Genomic DNA, 25,888 nt, shown 5'->3' on the forward strand with positions numbered 1-25,888 from the left:
GGTTCACAAAGAAAAGTGTTATGTTTTGTGAGTGTTTGACAGAAAGAGTGCAGAGGGAGCGTGGGCAGAGGGGGTTTGTTTGCTTCAGCATGGTTATGAAATGACAAATAAACAGCACAAGAACAACTCAACGGTATGGACAAAATATACACTTGATATCAAAATTAGAGAACAAAGTATTAATACTTGATTTATTCTGAAATACTGCTATTTTTTATTGTTCAGACTTTTCTTTTTTTTTCTAAATAACCAAGGCACCTTAACAAGGGCCTTTATTTTGTGAAAAACAGTAACCATTGTGTCAAAAGAGAAGATTTAAACCAGGGGGGGCTAATTCCGGTCCTGAGGATCACTGTCCTGCATGTTTTAGGTTTCTCCCTGCTCTATCACATCAATTTTCAAACCTGTGATGGGCTTCAGCTGCTTGATAATGAGCACATCATTAGAATCAGGTGTGTTAGAGCAGGGAGAAACCTAAAACATGCAGGACAGTGGCTCTCCAGGACAAGAATTGGGCACCCCTGATTTCAACAAGGTTTTATTAGGGCTATAGGATTCAAAAATGAAAAGGAAGTGTGGAGGCCACAGCGCATCTGAGCCCACAGGACATCACTAGTTTCTCACACTGCTCTGGTTTGATCTTGGTCCGTTCTTCTTCAGTCTCTTCCACAGATCAGTTACTGTATTGGGTTTCTTAGACATTACTTTGTTGCCAAGGATTTTCCAGAGATTCTCTATGGGTTTTTCTCTAATTCTCTATTTTGATGACCTTTTTTTTTTTTTTTTTACAAACTAAAAGCTTTTGTTGAAGTGCTTTGGTTTCATTGAAAAAACTAACAAACAAAAAACTGCACTTTTTTGGCAGATACAAGGCTGGAATGTGAGTTTCATCTGGCATTTTACAGCTCTAATTCTCAAGCCCCTTCCCCCTATGAATGCAAGCTTACTTCCACATGACAGGAAAGATAATTTGGTAATACAGAGACTATTAACTATATATCATGCAATGCTGTAGAGTGTACAACAAAGTGTCACTATAAAAGGCAACTATTCATGGTCAAACATAGGCAACACAATGAGACCCATTGGTTCTTTCACAGGATACAACTGTTGAAATATTTGGGGGAAACAATGTATCCCCTGAAGAAGCAGAGACGTAACCTTAATTCACCCTGCACTCCATATAGAGAGATATCCTGTACAGTGGCACTGTTTTATTCTGCTTCTACAGGGTGGAAAATCTGTGTTCATTGTTAGTCATGGGTCTCAGTGGGTGATACTTATGACTACAAGTTCTGTCTTTGCCCAGATCAACACTGTGTCAGTGATCAAGTATTTCTGACCCATTTGAACTTCATCTGAAGTGGTATTTACCTAAAAAAAAAGTTGGTATCAAGACCATTAAAAGTTATGTTTCCCAATATACAGGGAATACACACATTTGTTGATGCCTTTATGCAGTCTTTAAAATCTCCAAAAAGAAGGTGTCAGACAACTGGATGAAAGTCCAGATAAGTAAAAAGATTTTCCAGTAATGAGGTCAAAATGGCAAAAAAATTTGATAAATATAAGAAAGTTTATGGGAATCGCATGTTGGGATTTTCCCAAATCCTATTGTGAATCAAACAATGGTTTGCCTGTCTCTGGGTAATAACAGTGACAAGCTTAGAGAGAATATTGGACCCGGTTCAGAGGACTGGAACCTTGAACTTAAAGACAAAGACAAATTCCAGAAACACACACACACACACACACACACACACACACACACACACACACACACACACACACACACACACACACACACACACACACACACACACACACACACACACACACACACACACACACACACACACACACACACACACACACACACACACACACACACACCAAAATTAATATTTGTTAAAACATAGAGGTGGACACACACACATGCACCAGCACAGCAGTCTACATACAATAGGAGACCAGACATAATTCTGACAGTACAGGGAATTCGGTCTTGAACACAACAGGATATGGTACAAGATCCTCTTATGAGCAGGAGTGCATGAGCAACATGTGGAGGCGGCACAGATGAGCAATTCTGCCAGTTTTATGTCCAGGAGTATTTTGCCTTTTTTGAACTTCACTGTCAATAACCACCAAGCTGAATCCATTCCAGATGTTTCCCTAGACTTGTTGAAAGCAATAATGACCCCTGCTTTGCCTTCCCATGATTGTCTTTTAAGGAAAGCGAAGAAAAAAGGGCTGCTATAGAAACTACAATTCCATATTTTGGGTGCAACCCATACAACAAGAAAGGGTGAATGAAAGATGGTGCCATGGATAATTTCTGCAAATCTAGCCATCCATCCATCTATCATACTTATTCTAAAAAAGGCTCTGGACTTGCCATGGTTTTGTGAAAGATCTAAAAAATATAGTAATAACAGTATGTTGTTTATGATCTAAAAATTAAATTGTTATAGACATGAGCATGAGGGACTCCACTTATAGCCAGGCTCCAAACTTATCCCTGCATGCGTGCATGTCTTAATGTGAGTGATGTAGAAATGGAATATCCAATTAGTAAATAAAAACCTTCTGACTGGTTGGAAACTGTTCAGTCTGATTTCAAAGCTTTATTAGACAGAGAAAATGTTATATTCACTGGAAAAAAATAAGGATTGCAGGGAACAGCTGTGGCTGCAAATACTCAGACCCACATCCGTACAGTTTCAGGAGTGGATGGGGAACCAATTCCAACAGTGAAGTTTTATTTTTCCAAACCCACTAATCCCAATTCTGGGACTTTAGTTTGCATGTTCTCCCAGGATGTGGGAAAATCCCCTGTAGGTAGGGATATGAGAGTGAATATTTTCCTCTGTCAAGTATTTCTTAGCCATTTGATAGACCTGGCCACACTGTACAACTCTTTCTCAATACATGCTGGGATTGTCTCCAGGCCCCCTGATGTTAAACAGTATTAGCGGATACAGAAAACAGATGGATGGGGGCAATAAACAGTCAAAAATCCGATTAAATGACTTATTCATGCACTAACTGTTCAAGCAGACGTCATTCTTTGGAATACTGGAATACTGAGGATAAAACAGGTGTGCCGTACAACATAAAATCATTACACTTCATTATGTCATCCGGCATAATAATGATCTACCTTATTAGAGTGCTGTCTGGCTAATGATTTAGATTTTTGATGTTGAGGATTTTTCACCGAACTATACAAAGTTAGGCACGTTGATGCAGTATTATTTTGATTATAATACAGTAATAAATATTCACCATTATAGCTGTATAGTACACACTAATTACCTTATACATGTGTGTATATTTTTTCTTTGCCTGTTCTTTTTTTTACTTCAAACAATCTAACAAAATTCTAATTGTCGGTTATATTTTTTGTAATCTATACAGGTAATGAATTATTTCCACACATTAAGACAACATAACACTAGAAAATGTTAAATAATTACTATAAAAGACAACAAAAACACATTGACTCTACTATAAAGGTATATGAACAGCCAAGGTAATATATTGATTTTCACCAATCAGAATGAATATCAAATACATTTTGTGGATCAGATCAATGTGGAAAAATTAAATCAAAATGCTCTCCAGATCTTGAGGATGCCATGAGTCGGGATAGTAACACACAGCCAAGGCCAACTAGCAAGCAGCTAGCAAACCAGAATGGAAGAGAATTAAAAAGCAAAACCTCCAACATAACATCTTGTTCCCCTTGATCAAAGACAGGCCGATCTGCCCTATTGGTCCCCAATCTGCTGCTCTGACAAAAAAGGGTGACGTGAACACCACAGAACACCACAAAGCACTCATAATTCAAAGCAAACTTCCCCCTTTGCAGTCCAACAAAGTTATTTAACTCAAGCCAACAGTGAAGTCCAAACAGTTGCTCTTTACCAAACCCACAGACAAGAATAACGGAACAACTGAGGCCTCCTTCATTATAAACCCTTTACCAATGGAGAGGTGGTCAAGACAAAACAAAAATGCAACTGCAAGTGAATCATCCGACTCCCTGACGAGAAGGTCAGAGTCGTCATCAGAGGAGGGCTGAATGAGCTCATTTCTGAATTCCAGAATAAAGACAGACTTTATTAGTGGTTTCAGTGCTTTTATAGCCAAAGTGAGTCAGTGGACTTTTCAATTTCAAAATGGAAAACACAGAAGACACACTTCCCAAATCTGGAGAAAGTAGCAGACAATGTGAGAGAAGCTGAACAATTCCATTCGTGTCAGTCCGGATAAAAGTGGCATCAGTGTTTGACAGGATGACAGGCCCCTATTTTTTCAATGACGCTGGGGCTGTAAGATACACTTTTTGGTAGAGTGTGTGTTATGGTAGAGGTGCACGTGTGAAAAGCTAAGCGGTCAGGAAAACCTAATCGAGAGGGGGCAGCACTATAACATAATAAATTCGCCCATCAGCTAAAAATATTCTGAAAAAAAAACTTGTGTGGGTGGCACTGACTGGGACTTAGGCATCTAAAAGGCTCTTCTTGATCAGATATGTGCTCAACTACTGTCAGGTGCATTATGAGAGGGGAGGCTTTGGAAAAAGGACAAAAAAGAGAGAGAGACATAATGGAGATAAGTAGTCTGAATCAGTATCTAATGCTGTCCACACCTGTGACTCAATGGACAGGAGGTTGTAAACTCTTTCCAACTTCTTTTTAAAGCAGCATGTTAACAAATGCAAGATGGAATTATCAGCAGCTTGTGACTGTTTTATTAACACCGCACACATGAAGGAATGATCTATAGGAAAGTGAAGACATTTGAATCAATCAAAACATCAGCGCTTTGAATATTTGATTTGCCATTTTAATTTTTGTTTTTTTAAAATCACACTTTCCCTGACCGTATTCTAATGAGTGTTTGCTAATTTTCAATCATCCAAACAACAAACACCCCAATATTTGAATAAACTGATATCTAATAGTACAGGATGTGCTTGATTATAAAAAGGGCCCAGCATGAACAGTGGGATAGATTAGGACCGAAGAACACTGCCGTTTCACACTTCTAAGGAGCTTTTTGTGCTATTCTGATAAAAAATGAAAGATGGGGAAAATATCACATTATTATCCATGCTCTCCTAGACTCCCCTAAACCTGTGTAATGCTGTTTTCACCAAACGTGAAGACTAGTTTACCCTCATGTTACTTGTGCTGTTGGATCACTTGTGTTTATTCACATTACTCACTTGAGAAACAGCGGAGTAGAGCCGCATGCATCAACATTTCTGTCAGTCATCACCAACCATTCCCAAAATAACCACTTTTTGCTGCTTTGTACTGTTGTGGAAGTCCCAGATAGGTGAGGAACCTAAACACTGTCATGTCTGAGTTCATAACATCCTCCGGAGGCTCACACACCTCGGTGAATTTCTAATAGCAATAAACAGATCAAAAGGATGCTGAAAGAACTACATCTTGATGCCGATTTGTAAAAAGTCTGAACTCATGCTTTGTCAAGTCTATCAGCATACCAACAAGCAAACAACAGGCTATGCTTTGCAGGATAATCTCAGCCCCGATAGGCTTCTGTGAAACGGCGTCACACATGAAATTCTCGCTTGAGTTGAAATATTTCAACCTGCGCAAATACGCAAATGACTCGGATTTCGTGTGTTTGCGTCATACCCATTGCAAATTTGCATCTATTAGTGTCTTGACTTTGTATGTAATCCCACGGCAAAAAATGCTAGATTCACATGTGGTGTGCACACACAATGAGACAGCTGCACCCTTGTACTGAACATATAAATAAATAGTATTCTAAGCATCAAAGAAGTGGAAGGTTAAGTTTGAATCGTCACAGTAACTAAGATAAGTCTGGATACAAAAGGGAATGTCTCTTTACAAAGATGGTCAAGATGCCCTTGAGCAAAGTCTCCAACTTCTCCAGTGGCTACTCAGTCAAATGGTGCTTGTAGAGGATACAGGATAAACACACGTTCAGAGATTAATCAAAGAAAAAGTCAGCAGAAAGTAAACCTGGCTCAGTATGTTCTAAATCTAAGGCTTCCATGCTATTTCATTCTGCATCACACTACAAAATGCCATTAGTGATTGTATGACTAACTGCAAATGAACACACGTATTTTAGCCCAAAGAAAAGGATAAATTAGATGAAAGCTTTTCATTATAATTAAATCCTATATTAAAGGCTGTGTCACACCGCCCACTATAACAATTGGCTTCCATACCCTCTGAGTAGGATGTGTGTGAATGTGTGTGTATGCAAATGTGACAACAGCGCCCTGTTGATTTAGTTTCCCTCTCCTTAGGGAGAAAGTCTGTTGTTGTCTTCCAAAATACACACACCCACCCACAAGCACACAATGCACTCACTTGGAAACAAACTTGTGGTGTGGCTTTTGTTGTTTGATAATTGTTTTTAGGCAAACATAATTTTGCTAGCAGAGACAGCTAACCCATAACCATGAATCAATGAGATGGTAATGGAGCCAGGGGGGAAAACACACTCAGTATACTGTGGCAACATTGCATGAGAAACTCTCTCCCTTTCTCTGTCTACACTTAAGTTCTCATTGCTTTTACTTTTCATAGTCATTCAGCAAACCCTATGCAAAAAATAAAAACGTCTTAAGGAGAAACAAACAAACCAATAAAAGTGCAATTGAATAAGTTTGCCGTCGGCTCACCTCAATAACCATTACGTCTCCTTCTACACTTCTCACAGAAAGGCAGCCAGGTAAATAATCGCCTCTGCTTTAATTAATAAATGCATCATCCTTAATGAGAGGGGAACTGTGGCAACTGCTACCGGCCCGTTTTCTTTTGATTTGTTTTCCTTTTTTCAACTTTCAAACTTCAAACTTAATTTCCACCTCTGAAGCATGCTAATGGCTCTCCCTCAGCTTTATAGCAACAACAAAGTTTTCTCATTTGGAGGCAGAGGACGGCGTAACACGTGGCTATCGATTGCAGGGGAAAGGAGATTGCCCCCTGGCTGGTCACAAACCAAATGACTTTAAGATCTGAATTAAAGTGGGCCAGGTATAACTTTGGATCAACACACAGTGTTTGGATAAACACACAGTGTGGATACCATGACAAAGGTCCTGCATCTAAATTATTCCATTCTGATTTAAAGGTAAAATTATAAAAAGCTTAATTTTCATGTATTTACATAAAGTTGTGATGTCACAGCTATACTATACATACTGTAGGTAGAAAGTGCTGTTACAGCCACCTCCTGGCTGCAATGATGGTGCAGAGACGCAGAGAGTGTAGAGTCAGAAGACCAATCAGAGCAGACTGGTGTTTTTCAGGAGGGGGGCTTAAAGAGACAGTGGTTAAAACTGAGCATATCAGACAGAAGGTAAACGCAGGTGTTGGGGAATGTATGAGAAAAATGTGTTGTTTTTTTTTAACATAAAAGCCTGTAAAGATATTTTGTAGAAGCCCCAAATGAAGTATGAACCTGAAAATTAGACATATATGGGAGCTTTAAGTATGTTGTTACACAAACCGTATTATTTGCTTGACTTGTTTAAATTGGTAACCATATAAAGAGGCTGAAGGTTCTCGAGACAGCGGCCGCGGGTTCGACTCTGACCTGCGGCCCTTTGCTGCATGTCTCCCCCTCTCTCTCTCACATCATTTCCTGTCTGTCCTATATAATGAAGGCTCGGAAAACTGCCAAAAAATAATCTTAAAAAAAAAGAGAAGTTGCTTATTAATTTTCTGCTGGTTCATCAACTAATCAGCTTTAAAATAGAGTTTAGTATGCTGGGTTCACTTTAAAGTGGAAGTGGACTTTGTTTGATACCACTGACAAATTTGATTCTAAGTTAAACTTTAGTTACTAAACTGTAACTATCAACTTAAGAACATTAAAAAAATAAATGACCACAATGCTCTTTTCACCTCTTTCCATTAAAAGGCATTGGTCAGTATACGGGCTGTGCAAACCTCAGCTGCACAGCTTCTTACTAACAGATTGGATCACATCAAACCTGTCGTAACCTCTTTACATGGACTTCCTGCACCTGGCTTCATTATTGAACTGTTAAATCTGAGATCCTCCAGCAGTGCCCTTTAAGCTGTTCTACAGTTAAGGCTGAAGAACAGAAGTGACCAAGCCTTGACCTTAATGGCCTTTGTGCTCTGCAACAAACCGCCTGAGGAGGTATTACTGTTATCGAATAGCTTACTCCAATTTTACTTATTGTCCTTTAAACTTATTTTCATTTATTGTTGTAGGTCACACAAAACACTGATATCATGGCAGTATGTGTAATTCTACAGAAGAATAGAGCACTAACATTCAGCAGTTGGCTCCAACAACAAAAAATGCTGTGGTGACACAATGTTCATGTTATTAAAAAGATCACTTACTGAATTCATGCACTGACACAGCTACATATTACATTTAGAAAATAATTTCATGATATGTGGATTCCTGCAAGAGGCACTGTCTTTTACTGTACTTCCTCTCCTGCAACACTTAGGGAGCACTCACACTTGGCCCGGTTGAGTTTTTGTTTGTTTTGTTCAATTGCTTTTAAACCCTCACACTGGTCAAACGAACTAGACTTCAGCCGTGAATCGTGCTTGGGCATGGTACTTTTGGTAAGTGTGAGTGTGCCCTAAGGGTCAGCATCTCTAGGCACCTCGCGATAAGATTCTGATTCCAAATGCTATGATGTTATAAAAAATTACTTAAAAATACTTTGTGATTTAATTTTGAATTCACTGTGTGACAACTTGCTACTTTTGATACATATCACATTTGAAATGATCCATAATTAAATTAAATGGATGGATTTGCTTCTATTATCTTACTTAAGTCCATGCTCACCTATTCTCTCTCACAGTGTAGACAAAGCCAACAAACCACGATCCATTTTTGTATTTTTTGTTTGACAGCATCCAGGTTAAACTTTGATGTGCCACAAATAAACATGTCCCTTTGTCCTAGCAGATTCATTTTACCTCCATCATGGAGACTCATTTTGGTTGCTCTGGGTGATTTTTATTTTTTACTCAGTAATGGAAGCTTAAATGTCAGTGTTATAAGAAGAGGCGAGGTGACATTCAGGACTCACCTGGCTTTACAGTAATAAAGTTGCTTTTAAAGTAAGACTAAAAGAAACCAAGCACCGTGTGTGTTCTGAAAAGACAAACTGTACTCACTGATACCTTTATGGTGTCCCTGACAGAGTATTAATTAAGATTTGTTTTTGGTTTCTAAAAGGAAAAAAACAATAAAAGGTTGCTCTCTGTCCAAATAAGGAGCCCAAAGTCACCTCCACTACTGTGTCTCCCTACAGAGATTTAATATTCACTGACAATAACTAATAAAAACACTAGATTTTCCATGACGTCAACTCTTAGTTTCAGGGGGGTCTTTGACTCGTGTTTAGATGTTAAATGACAAATAAAAGTGTTTTATAAATAAACAGTGTCTGTAAAAGTCAACAGTGGTACAAATGGTCTTAAAAACCCCAGAATAAATCATTATTATACAAACATTCGTCAGGTTATGCTATGCACCTGCTCTATTAACAACCCTTAAAAACTGCAGTCCAGACTTTAGGCTTGAATAATACTGTCAACATTAAATAATGGCACTGTCAGAATCATAAAAAAAAATACAAATCTGATATCCAGAAACATATGTATAACAGCAGTTCTTATATTTGCTTAGCAACAGTCATTGCAGGGTAACACCTGGTGCGAGTGTAGGAGGCGATTTCTTGTTGACATATTAATGACGCACCTGTTATGACAGGTGTTTTTTTGATCTTCTTCCAGCCAGTTTGAGCTCAGAAGTGGATCTGTGATGACGTGATTAGGATTTGTAAAAAAAAACAAAAAAACCCACAGTACCTTCAGGATGATAAGCAGAGTAAAACATCTACTATGTATCTGTATATGTATCCCCAATGAAAAGTGGATATCAGTCCGATCAGCTCAATGCCTACAGGAGACATTCATGTCAAAGAGCACCTTGACACTGACAGCTAAAGCAGGCAAAGGCAATACAAGCAGTGATCATTCCAATGATCATTCTGATAAAAGGTGGGGAATAAGGAACCTCACAAATGCACTGTACACATATAATCTCACTGAGAGACAACCTGATGATGGACACACTGATGAAAAGCTTGAACAAATGGAAAGATAGACAACGCTTCAGATTAAGATATTCTGAAGCTTGTTAGCTGACCTGTACGCTTTTCACGTGTATGTGAGTGTATGTGTATGTGTGTGTCTGAACTCCTCACCCTGTGTGCATCGTTTTCATGTCCTCTGCGTCGTGGGTCCATTTCTTCATAAGGCGGCACTACTCCTTCTCTCCTCGCCTGCTGGTATTCTCTTCTTAGCTGCTGGATCCTGTCCACACTGCTACTGTACACACAAGCAAAAGTGCAACTGTGTTAAATCAGCTTTTAAACCTTCTAATGTCTGGTGCACACAAGAGGAATTTCAAATCTGAAATGATTTTAGAAACGGGGGAGACCATACCACATAACGACAGCGTTAACTGTTTTTCTTTTTTTTTTAAATATATTTTATACTTAAGAATGCAAACCCCTCTTCAACTCTCTTATCCTAAACAATTTCAGAGTAGTGATTCATGAGATTTACAGAAACTAAAGCAAGCACTCATACTGTTGCCATAATTGCACAAGCTTGGTGGTTGGTTGGTGAAGTTTCCCAGTCAGCTCGGTCTCAGTGGCTATTGAGGGTCACAGCTCAATATTCCATCGCTATTCCTTACATACGGATTTCAGGTCGTAAATATGAAATATGATATTTGATATTTTCAAATCGGGGAGACTGATCCAGTTTGTAACATCTCCCCTCACACTATAGGATCATTTGTGCAGTTAATCGGTTCATACCAGCCTCGAATCTGGAAGACGGACGACACCTGTGATCAGTTTTGAGAATTTTCTCTTTGAGATTCAGGACCATGAGAGCAAACATGTTCTAAAATAGTTTACCAGTTTTGGGTTGCTTTACGTTTTGACAGAAGTTATTCTCACAATGGAATCTGATCAGTATCGATATAATATAAAACACTTTGAGAACTTTGACTGACATCACCAACCAGCTGTCCTGATAATGAGCCAGCCAGCAGAAGACATCTGTTTATTCAAACAGTTAATTTTCCCGACATCTTCCTGCAAAGGTTTGACTGCAGCGATAAAGACCAGACAGATCCACCTGTGTACACACGCAAAGATCAATCTCTTGCTCATTCTGACTGCTTACATCCGTATCTGTTTTCCCATCCTTTTCTCATGCAGAAAGCAAGAAAACAAAAATATCAATCACATGAATATTCTTTCTCTCTGAGAGAGAGAGATAGATAGATAGAGAGAGAGAGATAGATAGAGAGAGAGAGAGGGAGAGAGAGAGAGAGAGAGAGAGAGAGAGAGAGAGAGAGAGAGAGAACAGCATATCAACACTGATATGTGCAACCATCCACATATATCCACATATAATGGAAATAAGGAAAGTCATATCATACACATATGCAACATTAGAACTGCAGTGTACAATTTCATGAACAAAGTTGATGGAAGGAGGAAATATGCATTGATGCACCATCAGGTGATTTATGAAATGTCAGAAAAACAGCAACTCTCTGAACAACATTATACACATTCAGCACATTCAAGTTGCGAGCGGATTAGCAAGCAGGCTAACGAAGGGAAGTGCTTAAATATAGTTAAATATTTGCATTAAAATGATAACACTAATGTGAAGTTAAGGCAATAAAACATTTTAAAACCCTAAATCTTACATTTCATGAAGCCTTTTTTCAAAAATGCAACCTCCTTTCAAAAACACAGGTTTAGAAATCTCTATCCCCATTTTACTTTTTACATTCTTTGCTCTCATCCATTCGTTCCCCTTCCTCTCTCTGAAACCATAAAGCCAGAGAGCTGTGTGAAGGACTATAATAGCTGTGGCGCTGGAAACACATTACAACCAGTCTCACATCACAAATCATGTCTATTGCATGTGCGCTCACCCTCACATTACAGAAAACATGACTGTTTAAATGTCCTTTTGGTAGATTCTTCATCCACCAAATTACTTTGGTGGCCTTTGTTTTTTAAAACTGGCCAACTGTTTTAAATCTGTAAAAAGGAAAAGAAGAACGTTTGCTCCATTTTCAAATGTAGATAAAGCAAGTATTAGGTGCTCTCGGACAACAGGGAAATAAGTCTGAAAAACAGGAAGGCAATCCAGACACTACAAAATGACACAGAGGAAAGGGAATATTTAAAAAGCTTTTAATGTAGTTGCTAAATCATTAAACAGCCAACATGTTTCCACCGCCGTAGGTCTCCCTCAGGGCATTAAACAAACCGCAGTTTGTGTAGAAGAGCGTATTATAGTGAAACACAATCTTGTCTCAGTGCGTGTGTTTGTGCTCCATATTCTAGACTATAGGGGTAAGAGACACACAACACTTACTGTGCAAAGAGTAGATTTTACTGCAGAGGGAAATCAGATTCTAACTGCACTTAATGACTGAGCTCCACAATTGTTTTAGTCGTGATTGTAGTAACACCTTGTTTTTCCTAATCTGTTAGTGTTCCCTTTAAAGTTTCAAGTTTTTACAATTATTTGACAAATGTTACATTTTGCTGTTTCATGTTAGCATTTTCTCAAGCGTTCAATGTTTTTTATTTGTACGTTTCAATCAAGCTGTATTAACACATATATTGCCACCTTATACTCATACTGAGCATATTGGCAGAATGTAGAAGGCAGAGAAATACCTTAGGTTTGCAAAGGTACATGGACAGAAATAAACACTCACATTTACAGGCAGTCAATTTACATTTCACATCTTCCCTTTCCTCATGTCCTCACCATAGACTGTATAAAACCTGGAAAGAAGTATATGTGACATCACGGATAGGTCACTGAAGAGCCAAAAAGAAGGTCAATATGAGCGGCTACGGCCATCTCCATCTTGGCAGTGACTCCGCCAAGATGACTCTGCCTGCTCAATTCAAAAATGGACAAAGAGTTGGAGCGTAGATTGAACTGAGGCAGGCTGAATGAAGCCTACGGTCGATGCTCGCCACCTGTGACTGCACCAACCTGTCACTCAAAGCAGCCATGCTTCTAATTAGGTATAACTTTAAGACAAAGTACAAAATTGATATATTGAAATACAGTTGTCAATAAGCTATAGAGACCAAAACCATTTTTTATACCAGCCTGTAAACATGTTTATTTCTGCTGTGAAGTTGAGCAATTTCACATGGGGGTTTATAGGGATTGACTGTCTTTTGGAGCCAGCCTCAAGTGGCCATTCCAGGAACTGCAATTTTTCAGCTCTGGAGATTGCCGCTTGGTCCTCACTCTTTGATCCACCCAGTGTAATTGCATGTGCTCGTGGAAAGCACAACCCCAAATACAGATTCATCAACAACAAATTTTTTATGAAGGGCTACCCATAACATCTCACAAACAAAGAACAGAATAAAGTGGTAATGCTCAATACTCAACACTCTTGTTGTCTGTGTTTTAATGTGGTTTATGTTCCACTGTTGGATTCCCATCAAGTGTTTGAGTCATGAGTGGTATTCCAATCTATTTTATTTGAAACTGGGGAGAGGGTTAGGAACTGAAACAAATTGATGTGACTGTACATAAGTAAAGTCAGTGGAAATACATGAAATGATTCAACCTGACATTGGTCAGATGTATTCTATTGCTAAATTGTTTTGTGTTCTGCTCTGTTCTACACTTTTTTTGCTGTGCATGTTTATTCATCACAGTAGAAATGATTTGTGTCACACGCAGCTCCACATCATACACACCTAACAAACACACCCACATACTCATGCACACACCACCTCACCCTCTGCTCCATTTTATTCACAGAGGGCCCTGGAGAATAGGGTGGTAAAATGTACACAACATTCATTTTCTGTCCATAGACAGCCCGCACACACATAAACAAACACACAAGTGCACACGCTCACACACAAAGGGTACTTTATGCGATTTATGACCTGGCATAAAAGGAAGAGGGTGGGCTCAAGATGAAATAAATATTATAAACAAAGACATAACACAACACTCAAAAATACACACGCTTATGTAAATAGTCCCATACCCCAGACTGAGGAAGCTATTGATTACTTTTAGAGAAAGAAGTAAGCCATAAAAAATGCAAAATTGTATGACTTCACTTTTTAACTAGTAGTCATTAAACACCAAATGGGTTGGCTCATGTGTTAATATCCTAATAGCATTGTTCTATGCTCTTGCGTGATACATGACTCTGTAACTAAAACATGTTTGCAACTGAAATGCTTTACTTAAATCTCACAACAGGAATAATTATATCATTCATATTGGAACCTTGAGTATAATATTAAGGCCAATATTTTGCTTACTACCATCTAAAAACTATTACAAGAGTCAGGCATAATGTCCATAAAAGCCATAGAAAAGCTTACTAACACCTTTAATTCCAGCTGCTTAGATTACTGCAGTGATCCGTTCACAGGTGGTCGTGGCTCTGGGACCAGAGACCTCCCAGAACCCCAAGGACATCTGGGGCTGGCCCACTGGTTGCCCCAAGAGTTAGAACAAAGAGCGGTGAAGCAGCATTTTGTTATCATGCAACTCACAAATGGAATAACCTCGCTGACCCTAACCCACATTAGACACGCCCTGACTTTGACAGGGTTCATACACATTTTCCATTTCAAAATTCCATACTTTTCCAGACTCAAAATTTTGACCACTGTTTTGTCAAAGATAATAAAAAATCTTCTTGTATACTGCATATTTTCCCCATTAATAGCTTAAAATGTATGTGTGTCTAATCTAATGGAGGTATCTACTGTGCTCTTTTATTTTGTATGATTTTTGTTGTTTTTTTTCTTTCAAACTGCACACATTTACCTATTCCTGTATCACTTTTCCTTCCTTTTTTTGTACATTGTTAATCTTTCTTCATTTGCAGTTTTTTCATTACCATTTAGAGCACACTGGTTGCCCTGGTGAAATATGCTATAAAAATAAAGTCCTGTTCAAAGCTTACATGTTTCAAAATAAAGAGGATAAGCCTGAGCTTCATTCTAGCAACAGTCTCTCTCTTTCTTCCTCTCTCTCTCTCTCTCTCTCTCACACACACACACACACACACACACACACACACACACACACACACACACACACACACACACACACACACACACACACACACACACACACACACACACACACACACACACACACACACACACACACACACACACACACACACACACACACACACACACACACACGCCCAGGGAGATCAATCTCCTGCTCTGCCACACCAATAATAATTCTATAAATGTTTAAAACCAGAATTGGAAACTCGGCTGTTAATAATGCTGCTATTAATAATTAAGACTTCTGTTCCATTAATAACATGGTGAGATACACTCTAAAATATATCAATGTCCACAGCAAAGGAACATATATCCTTGTCATTAAAGCCTATAAATATTTACAAACCTGGTTAAAAAAGATGCTTTTTCCCTTCAAATCTGTTTTCTGATTTGCTTTTTGTCAGTTTTGGGAGCTTTGTCATTTAAGGCAAAACACACTTTAACCCAGGATAAAGTGTGACGTGATCATAGTTCATGTCTATTTAAAATTTATTGTTAATGACGTGATGTGAGATCTGTCAAAGCCTGTAGAATCCATTCAGAAAAATGTATTATGCATTAATAGCTCGAAAGATGCTTTATTTATTTACACTCTAATGCCCATATTAAGTGTAAATACCTTGAAAATGCATAATCAGATGGGTTCACTATGAACTAGACTCAATAAGCAAATGAATAATTAAAGAAAAACCTGCAGGTGATGTGGAAAATCCATTACTAACACAAGTGCTGGTATCTAAAGGAAAACCTGATGATCTATTGGTACACTGAATTTTTTTTATAAACGCTTATAAACACTTTTGTTTTTGCTCCAATGCAAAAATCTAAGACTTTTTCTACATATACAAAAGGCCTATTTCTCTCTAATTTGGCTCACACATTTTTTTTAAATCTGTGTTTGTGAGCAATTCTCCTTTGCCGAGACAATTAATTCACCTGACAGGTATGGCATGATTATTGCACAGGTGTGCTTCAGGCTGGTCACAATATTATGTTCAGTGCATTTTACTTTTGTCTGAAAAATGAACAAGGGAAATAAAACAATACACATGACACATGACTCTGAGCTGAAAGGTTTCATAAATCTGACACAAAATGGCCAAAAGACTACAGTGCAGTCTGCCACACAAGCAGCAACACACACACACACACACACACACACACACACACACACACACACACACACACAAACACACACACACACACAAATGATGTACACTGTATTCTTCTCTTAGATGTGGCGGGGGCTAACAACTCAGACCCAGCTCAGTGTAATTTATCACATTTGCAAATATGTGTTTGTGAGAGAGTGTGTTTGTGTGTATAGTGTGTCCAAAATTTTACAATATACATGTGAGAGAGACAGAACAAGTGGAAAGACAATGACAAGAAAATGACCACAAAAATACTGGCAAAGCTGTTGACATTCTGAAAAAGTAGTAGTAATAAAATATTTCCTTATATTAGCACAGACACAAAGTCACGGTGGCATTTTGGAAAAATCAATAACGCTTGAAAACATAACCTGAAATTGATTTAAAAGCTTAAGAGGTGTTACACACTGTATATAAATGAAAGGTAGAAAATTGACTTTGCATCCTGCTGGTGGTAATCAATTGAGCAAACACTAACTGTTGCTTTGGAATGTGAGCATAACAGATGACTGTCTTACGCTTTTCAATACAACAAGAAATAAACATTGACTCCCTGTGAGATGTATTAAGGCAGGAGCCTTGAAACCCTTTTACCTAGCGATACAAACTACAAGAATTAAATTAATTATACATTATCCTTTAATACAGTTAGATACAACTTTGATATAATGTGTTTAATTAATTAGTCATTTAAAGGTCACATATTGTAAAAAGTGAGATTTCTTTCTTTTGTTATAATAAAGGAGATAAAAGTATCAAAACATAGATATACAGAGAAAACACAGAAATGCACACAGCCTGCATTCAGAAACTGTGTCTTTAAACGAGCCGTCAGGACTTCTGTAAGGTTGTGATGTCATGACTATACTATATAGGTAGAAAGTGCATCGACACTGTCGTTACAGTCATTCCCTGGCTGCAATGATGGTGCAGAGATGCTGAGAGCGCAGATGCAGAAGACCTGGAAACACTGACCAATCAGAGCAGACTGGGCTTTTCAGGAGAGGGTCTTAAAGAGACAGGCGCTTAAACGAAGCATTTCAGGGTGAAAACAGGTATATTACGACGGACAGTATAAAAAAACAATAGTTTTTTGTTTTTTTTAATTAATCATGTAAACATGTTCTAATACAAACCTAAAAAACAAGTATGAACCTGAAAATGAGAGTACTTTGTCCCCTTCACCTATTTGAATAAACGAACCGTCTAAAAATCTTAATGATTGTGTTATTTTAAGGCTTGTATCATCTCTCGGCAATGACAGGACACAAGCAACGGTCAATAATTGTGAGGGAACACTATAGAGGAAATGTAGTTTCATATTGACTGATGGTGACATGAGGGAGTTGTAGTCTTTTTTTTTCTTTCCACACGTCCACAAATGTGTCAGGACTGTGTGTTGTCCCCCGTGTCTAGTTGTAGGATAGAGAGGATCGTTATCAGCTGTGTCTCACCAGGATCAAGTACATCACAACACAGGTCAATGCATTATCTCTCTCTCTGCCTGTATCTTGTATCTCTGCTTCACTCGGCTGCATGCTCTCACACACACACACACACACACACACACACACACACACACACACACACACACACACACACACACACACACACACACACACACACACACACACACACACACACACACACACACACACACACACACACACACACACACACACACACACACACACACACACGACTTAATCAATGTGAGTTATTGTCCATCACGTGTTGACATGGATAGGAGCTTTCTATAATATATGTTCTATCATGTTGACATTTCTATGATGTATTCAATTTTCCGCATTAACGTTTTCCTTTACTGCGACTCATTTAGTGCAGTAAATATTCACAGTTCTGTCACTTTTTCTCCACAATCTATTTTCATATTCTCACATCTGCGTTCATCCTTTTCCTGCTCTCCCTCCTCGTTCTACCCTCCACAGTTTATGCAAGTAATCATCTCTGCCGTCATTTCCATCCCTGCCTTGGTACCATACATCTCTCCTTCCCACCCACTCCATCTTAATCTCTTCATCATCTCCTTTGCCCTGCCTCCCTCAGCCCTCCCACCATATCTCACTCGCCTCGCCTCGCTCTTCATCATCTTCTTCCTCCTAATATCCCAAGCTTGTGCTCGGCTCTAATTAGCTGACGTCTCCGCTAATGAAGTCTGACAACAAAAGATCACCAACGCTGGCAGGTGGGTCAGAGGGAATAAATAGAGGGGGAAAAGGGTAGAAAGAGAGGGAGATGGAAAGTGTAAAAGAAAGTGTAACACAGCGTGGTTGTGTATGTGGAGCACTATGTGCTGTCAGGGTACTCTGTTGCTCTCTTTTCTTCTGCAGGCTAACAGGAAATGACACATGTTTTTAAAATGCAGCTGACAGGATATGACACTTCTCTTTACGTGCCACCGTCAAAGCACAGGGAGCAATTAGCGCTCCATCGACTGCCATGACATCAATCCGACTAGCTGTCTAAATACCGGCGTGTGCAAGAGAGACACTCACAGTGACAGAGGAGGCTGGCATCCTATCCTCATGATAATCAGTGTGTGTGTGTGTGTGTGTGTGTGTGTGTTTGTGTCTGTGTGTATGTGTGTGTGTGTTTGTGTCTGTGTGTATGTGTGTGTGCGTATTGTACAGATTGAAAATTGGCAAAACATTATTTAGACAAGCCTTTCGTGTGTGTGTGTTTGTATGTGTGTGTGTGTGTGTGTGTGTGTGTGTGTGTGTGTGTGTGTGTGTGTGTGCGTGTGTGCGCATGCTTGTGACAGACAGAGATGGAGCGCTACAGGTGCTAAATTGGCTGCCATAAAATCATGTAGGCAGGTCTGTCTGGCTCAACATTCCCCTTTGACTTTAACAGCCATGTGTGTGTGACGGGAGGCTAATTTGCCTAATGCCTCTGCCAACCACAATAGCTGTGGATGGCATCTCTCTAAAGCTGGGTTTATACCTGACACAAGGGGTTAACAGCTATCCCCCCACGAGCTTCTGATTCATAGTCCAGTGTTATATTTAACTGGTTGATAGTTTCACAGCAACAACAGACATGTACTGAACATGATTATATTCAATTATTCTATTCACTAAATGATAAAGAACAACAATTGGAAGGGTCACCTTGTCTATTTACTGGATATGAGATTACTGTCTACCACTGTCATATCTCCTACTAATGGTTTGTTAATGTTCTTTTATTCAGTGTGATACTGAGACAATCACAGCAAACTATAGCTCTGTAGTGGAGATGGTTTTGCTAGATGTACGTTAATGGAAATAAACAACTACTAAACCTCTATTCAGTCAGCTTTGGCTGCTTATGTTATGAGAAAACACAAGCAGCCAAAGCTGACCAATCCGTTTTTTTTGGGTCTCTACTTGGTGTACTTTGTAGCCCTCCTGATTTAACAACAAAATTGGTTGTTTGACATTGCCTTTAAAATGATAAATTTAAAAAAAGCCAATATTAAAATAATCAATATGAAAAGATGTTTTGATCTGTCACCAGAAGGTAGGGCTGTGTGATGATTAATAATAGCACATACAATTTTTTTTCTCTCGAGAAAATAGGATGTGAAATGTGTTAATTTCATATTTTAAATAAAGTTCTTAATAAAATGAGAAAACACAATATCTAATTGTGTTTCACACAGGCATAATCAAATATAGGCTTTAGCATTTGGTTATTTCATATAGACAATTCATTTATTTAACTCCCAGAGTCCATGCTTTATCATATATATATATATCTTTATGAATATATGAAATGACCTATTTATCGGGATAGAAGATTTTGGTCATTTCATCCACCCCTACCAGAACAGCTAATATTTAGACAAGTTTATTTGTTAACAAGTATTGGGACATTTCTCTCCTATGGGCAGGACAATAGGGGCAGGATAAACAACAAGATCAGTCTATATGAGAGCCACTTACAGGTTATATTAGAATCCTAGTCCACACGAACACAGGTATTTTTAAAATCAAACTTTTATGGTCCTAGGTTAAAAAAAAAAAATTCCTGTCCACACCACCGTTGTGATAAATAATATCTCTGTCCACGTGAAACCACAAAATCCGCCTCTGTCAACTGTTTACGTCTAGAGTGCTCAACAAGTCTCCATGGATTCAACTTACTGTTTACTGTCGCACAATGTGACGTCAAACTATGTTGACGAGAAATTGCGTTTTTCATCGATTTTCCTCTCCACACATGACTGCTGAAACTTTACAAAAAAGTTCACTCTGGACTACGGTCACAAAAAACTCTGGTTTCAGAAGCCCACAACTGTTATGTGTGGATGAAAGGCCAAACCATGCAGAGAAACACACAGTTTCAAAAAGACCTGCGTTAGTGTGGACGGCCCCTAAGAATCTCTCTATTCCAGAAGGTTTGAGACGTCACTGCAGCTGACCTTCACTTCATATCCAGTATAATTTTACTTAATCTTCATCCCAGGAGAGGGGTTTACATCTCTATAAAGATGTGATGAGAATTAAAAGGTTATATGATGTGATGAGCACATTGATGTGAAAACATATACTTTACGTGCATTTTGTCTTGGCTTTCTGTTAAATTAATTATGACACGGAAAAAATCCACTAAGCCACTAAGAGCACAGGAAGAGGTAATGCTCTGTGTGTGAATCATACAAGTCTTTGCCAAATATAATCTGACACACAATGTAGACAAAAAACAGAGTGTGCATGTTGCTTAGCTACGGGTTACCACTACTGAAACTTCACTCTAATTCACCTCTCATAAGCCCTACTATATGGAAGAGGTATAAGAGCAAATAGAAAAGGAACAACAAACATCTATATACATGGGAAATAAGTCCCTGAGTGTAGACCTTTTGTGTCTTGAAACTTTTATTGTGTTCATCTGATTGTGTGTGTCCTTTAAGAGCCCAAGTCTATGTGTCCATGTGTCCTTTTACCGTGTACGTGCTCCTTGGCGGGCGGATGTCCTTTGCATGGAATTTATTTTTCATTGAGGAGTACTTGTGCAAATACGAGAGGCGGAATTCATAAATGAGAGGAAGAGAGTGCTACAGGGGGAAGAGAGACCTAGAAAGGGTATATTGAAGGGAAAGAGAGCAAGGGGGAGGAAGGGATGGAGCGGACGAGTGCCTCTTGAGAGCTTTCTCTTATTAGCCAGGCTGAATCACATGCTTTGAGTCTGGAAAAAAAACACACACTCTGGGCCTTTCTATCGTCTGCTCTGCATCACTTGCCTCTTCTCATTCCTCTCTTTTAGTCCTCTACACACTCTCTACTCCCAGCTTCTCAATTCATTTTCCCTTACTTTTCTCTACTTTCCCATCTTCTTTTCTCATTCTCATGTGCCCTTTCAGTCCTGGACATTCATTGACCCCCTTCTCCCTCTCCTTGCATGTTCTCCCTTCGTCCACATCGTACCCCATTTCATTTGTTGAATTATTCGAAAACATACACTTAGCCTCTCTTCCCTTCTGAACCCCTCTCTGTCTCTTCTTTTCTCCCCTTTTCTTCACTAGTTGATCCTCTTTTCTCATTCCTGCAAATTTTTTCCCCTTTCAGCCTACAACATTTTAACTCTCTCTTTTTCCCAATCATCCCTTTTTCTTTAATTTTTTGGTAGCTCTAAACATGCATTGCCCCTCAATCATTTTTTCTAAATCTCTCCAGTTCACTCGTCTTTTCTTTTCATTCTGTTGTTTTATCTGCCTCCCCTAACCTTTATCCTCCACTTTCTCTACTCCGCATCCCGCTCTTCCTGCTTTAAGAATGAAATCCCCCCCTTTTCTTTAACACTTCCTCCTGCTAATTTGTTCCTTTAGCTCCAAACACTCATTCTGGCTCTTTCTTCTCCATACCTCTCTTCGCCTCACCCCTTTCTTCATTTTCTTTCTTTAACTTCCTTTCCTCTTTATTCCTAATCCCACTTAACCTTCCATTTGCCTCCCTTTGGTTCCAAAACACTTCAAACTTCTCTCTCACATCCACCATTGGTCCTCATCTGAAATTAAATTAGCTGGAAATTCCACATTTCTTTCCACAGCATTTCCATAATAATACAGTTTTCTTTTGCATGTATAAACAAAATAAAACTAGTTAGTAAAGATGAGAAAAATATTGTTAAATTATTATAAGAAGGTGGTAGAAGATGGGATGGGTTAGTTGTTAGCTGCGTTAACAACCAAAGCATGTTGTTTTTTTTGGAGAGGACAGTCATTAAACTCATTCTAACATTAGCCCTTTTTCCATATGAACGCTGGACAATGTCCAACAAGTCAGGAGCAGACATTGTAGCAAACAACAAGAGATTGCCCGTGTCCGATGCACTCTCCCTAGAACAAAGTCACTTTGGTTTAGGCGAGGGGTGGCGCCTGGATAGAACATTCGAGGCTCTTGCTGTTCCATGAATTTATCTGACAAAACAAGCTAACAAAGATGTATCCCCTAATACACGCACGCACACACAAAACAAAATTAATTACCTATAGAAGAGAGTGATGTGGAAAAAAAAGCGCCCGCACAGGCCAACCTGGCTCTCACTAAGAGCTCCTTCCACAGTGTGTGTAAAAAGTGGGCAAGAAAAAGACATCGAGTATGTCTTACTGTCTAAAAAAAGGTGTGTGAGTGTGTGTGTGTGTGTGTGGGTTTACGTGAAGGAAAGAAAGCCTCTCCAGTGACCAACCAAGCAATGCTAAAAGCTCATCTTTCTCTTCTGTACGTGCTCCCTCTGTGCCTCTTGTGGTCTCTATTTCACCATTCTGACTTTTAATATCCATTCTGGGAGCGCATGTTGTTTCCATTTATGTACTCTGTGAAGTAAAGATGAGCACTATCATTATAAATACATTAGGGAAGGGAAGGTGCAGTATATAGTGTAGAAATTAATACATTAGCCCAGGTGTAGCATTTTAGCGGCCAAAACAAGCACACACATCTTACATTGTGTCCCACTTGCTGTAGTAGTATCTCACAGAGAATCTTGCTATACAGAAGGAAAGCCAATTACTGTATGCTTTTCCGGCACAAACATAGCTGAAGTTTTCAGAGTTTCTTGCAAAGGCAGATGGTGGGATAGGTGATTGCAAATTCAAGTCACTTCCAACATGTTTATTCTCTTTAGTCAAGCAAACCCCGAAACAAACACAAATGGAGCAATGCTAAAGAAGAGGAGGGGAGTGGGGGTGGAGCTAGGACTGACAGTCATCAGTCCAGCAGATGTTCATTCAGCTTACTCTGATATAACCACTAGAATGAGGGGCGGTGTCATACTGGGCACAGGGCTCCACAGTGCGGCCTTAAGCAGAGACAGTTTTAAAGAACAGTATCTAAGGTAGAGTGCAGCTATGGACACATATTTCTGTACAAAACCGTACCAAATCTTTTTGCCCCTATGTGTACCAAGCCTGATGCAGTTGTAAGGTGAGTATTGAGTACTTGAGGATCCATCATTTATATTTATTTATTTTTACAGTATATTTTCACTAATAAGAGCTTGAAGCTCCAGGTCAGGTAAGCTTAACCCAACCTAACCCAAAGTGTCATTTGTAAATATTTGTCCACCCCGTTGGCTCCCGATGAGCTCGGGTCAGGCAGCCACACTCTAGTCTGCGTATAGATTGGTTCCCGCAATAACTTCCCTAACTATTCAATATACAGTCACAAAGCATTACACCCCTGGCCCGATTTGGCATTGCAGCTGGTGTGATGCAAGATGGTCTCTAGCTTATAGCTGTCTGTAAAATGTTAAACGTAAAATGTGAGTTGTTTATGTGTACTACATTATACTAAGACACGTGTAGACATGTCAATCACGTTTGCTTTCCATATACAATAAGGCAGGTAGAAAAAATGACACCTTTCTGACAAAAAACATTATACACACAGACATCTGTTGCTAGGCCACTGCATTAGATTTCTTGATAAGCCTTACTGTATTGTGCGGTATTCATTTTTCTTAGGTTAGGAGGAGCTCTGCTGTCTCTATATAAAAAGTGAACCACTCTGGAACATTTTTTACCCCTTTACATTTCTTTCTGTCATTCTTGATGTTATTTGCTCTCTACTTATTTTTCACTCGTGTGCTACAGTACCTCTGTCTCTCTCAAGCTCAATCCACTCTGGTCTCTCCAGAATGATTGTTTTCTAATTGGTGGAGTGCCAGAGGTTGTGGTTGTTATGGTAACCTACAAGGGGCACTTGGAAGGGCGAGGAAGTGGTGGTAGTTGTTGGGCGAGGGTGGGAGGAGGCACCCACTCAAGAAAAACGGAGGGCAGCACTCATCCGAGGCTTGGGTGGTCACTTCAGAAAATGGACTCTGTGTGTGTGTGTGTGAGTTTGTGTGTGTGTGTGTGTATGTTTTTTTCTTATGTGTTTGACATCCTTACTACCTGAGTTTTGTAGATGCAGGTTAGAGTCAGTACGTAAGACATATATTGTTCTAGTGAGGGGACAAGAGGGACTAAGAAAGATAGTGTATGTGTGTCCGTGTGTGAGTGTACGTAGAGGGTGGGCAAGGAATCCTGCCCTCCTCTTGAGAATATTCTCAAGAGCTCCTTGGGTTGCGACCTTTTCTCTCCCAGACTGATTCCCACTGCTACTTCCCTCCCTGCACTATGTGAGCCACTCAGGCCCTCCGACTGCAGGACTGTGGACACCAGGAGAAAGACTGTACGTGTATAGCTGACTAAACTTTGAAAAGGCATATTTTGTTCTCTCTGATGTAGCACTAAATCAGGACTTAGCTGTATTTTAGTCCCCCTAAAGACGTAGCTTTTTGAAAACAGTCTCTAGCGTAGCATGACTGGAGTACAACATAAGCCTGGCTGGGGGCTGTGTGTGGCAGTATATGTAGGAAGAAAACTTGCTTCTAACCCGCTTTGGGATTTCTCATTTGGAAGTTTCAATATAGTCGATCACACGGTAAAGGTGTTGCCTTTCACCTGTATTTATGTGCATTTTAACAGAGGACTTTGATTTCTATCTTATGAAAACAACCCTGAGAATGCTAATGTGGATGCCTATTGTTTTCACATAGCATTTTTTCAAATTAGATGCCCAATTGTGGAGCTTGTCTTATGTAAAGGATGATGACGTCATAGGCAATACTTACCTTTGTAGAAAGAGACAGGGAAAAAAAGTAGAGAAAAAGAGATAGAGAAGATTATTTTGGCCTGCGTGCGACACACATTCATGTGTTAGCAACTCTGTGGTGTGTGTGTGTGTGTGTGTGTGTGTTTATAATGAGTTTACTAAATGAGTCTGCCTTAAACCCTTCCATGCATAAGGAATCGAGCTGGCGGTGGCCTTTAGAAATAAAAGTGGTGGGCTGGTTGAGAAGCAGACAGTGTGATATATGACTGTGCTATGTGGTTAAATAACTGCCCTTCCATAGTAGCGCTGTTTAAAGCAAACCACTGATAACATAAATAAATCTCTCGACACTCACAAACAAACACATGCAGCTAGGCACATAAATGTGTGCTGAGGATTATTGTTTACTCTATTTTGAGACC

The 25,888-nt window shown here is 39.3% G+C and overlaps 1 protein-coding gene across 1 annotated transcript in view; it reads right to left on the minus strand.

The window, feature by feature from the left end:
- Positions 1-25,888, minus strand: part of LOC310952801 (partitioning defective 3 homolog B-like) — a 244,435-nt gene that overhangs the window by 56,787 nt on the left and 161,760 nt on the right. The window contains 1 exon segment of the mRNA XM_083921512.1: positions 10,292-10,415. Coding sequence (XP_083777638.1) covers positions 10,292-10,415 — 124 coding nt within the window.

This window comes from Echiichthys vipera (genome assembly GCF_963691815.1).
Source record: "Echiichthys vipera genome assembly, chromosome: 10".
NCBI lineage: Eukaryota > Metazoa > Chordata > Actinopteri > Perciformes > Trachinidae > Echiichthys > Echiichthys vipera.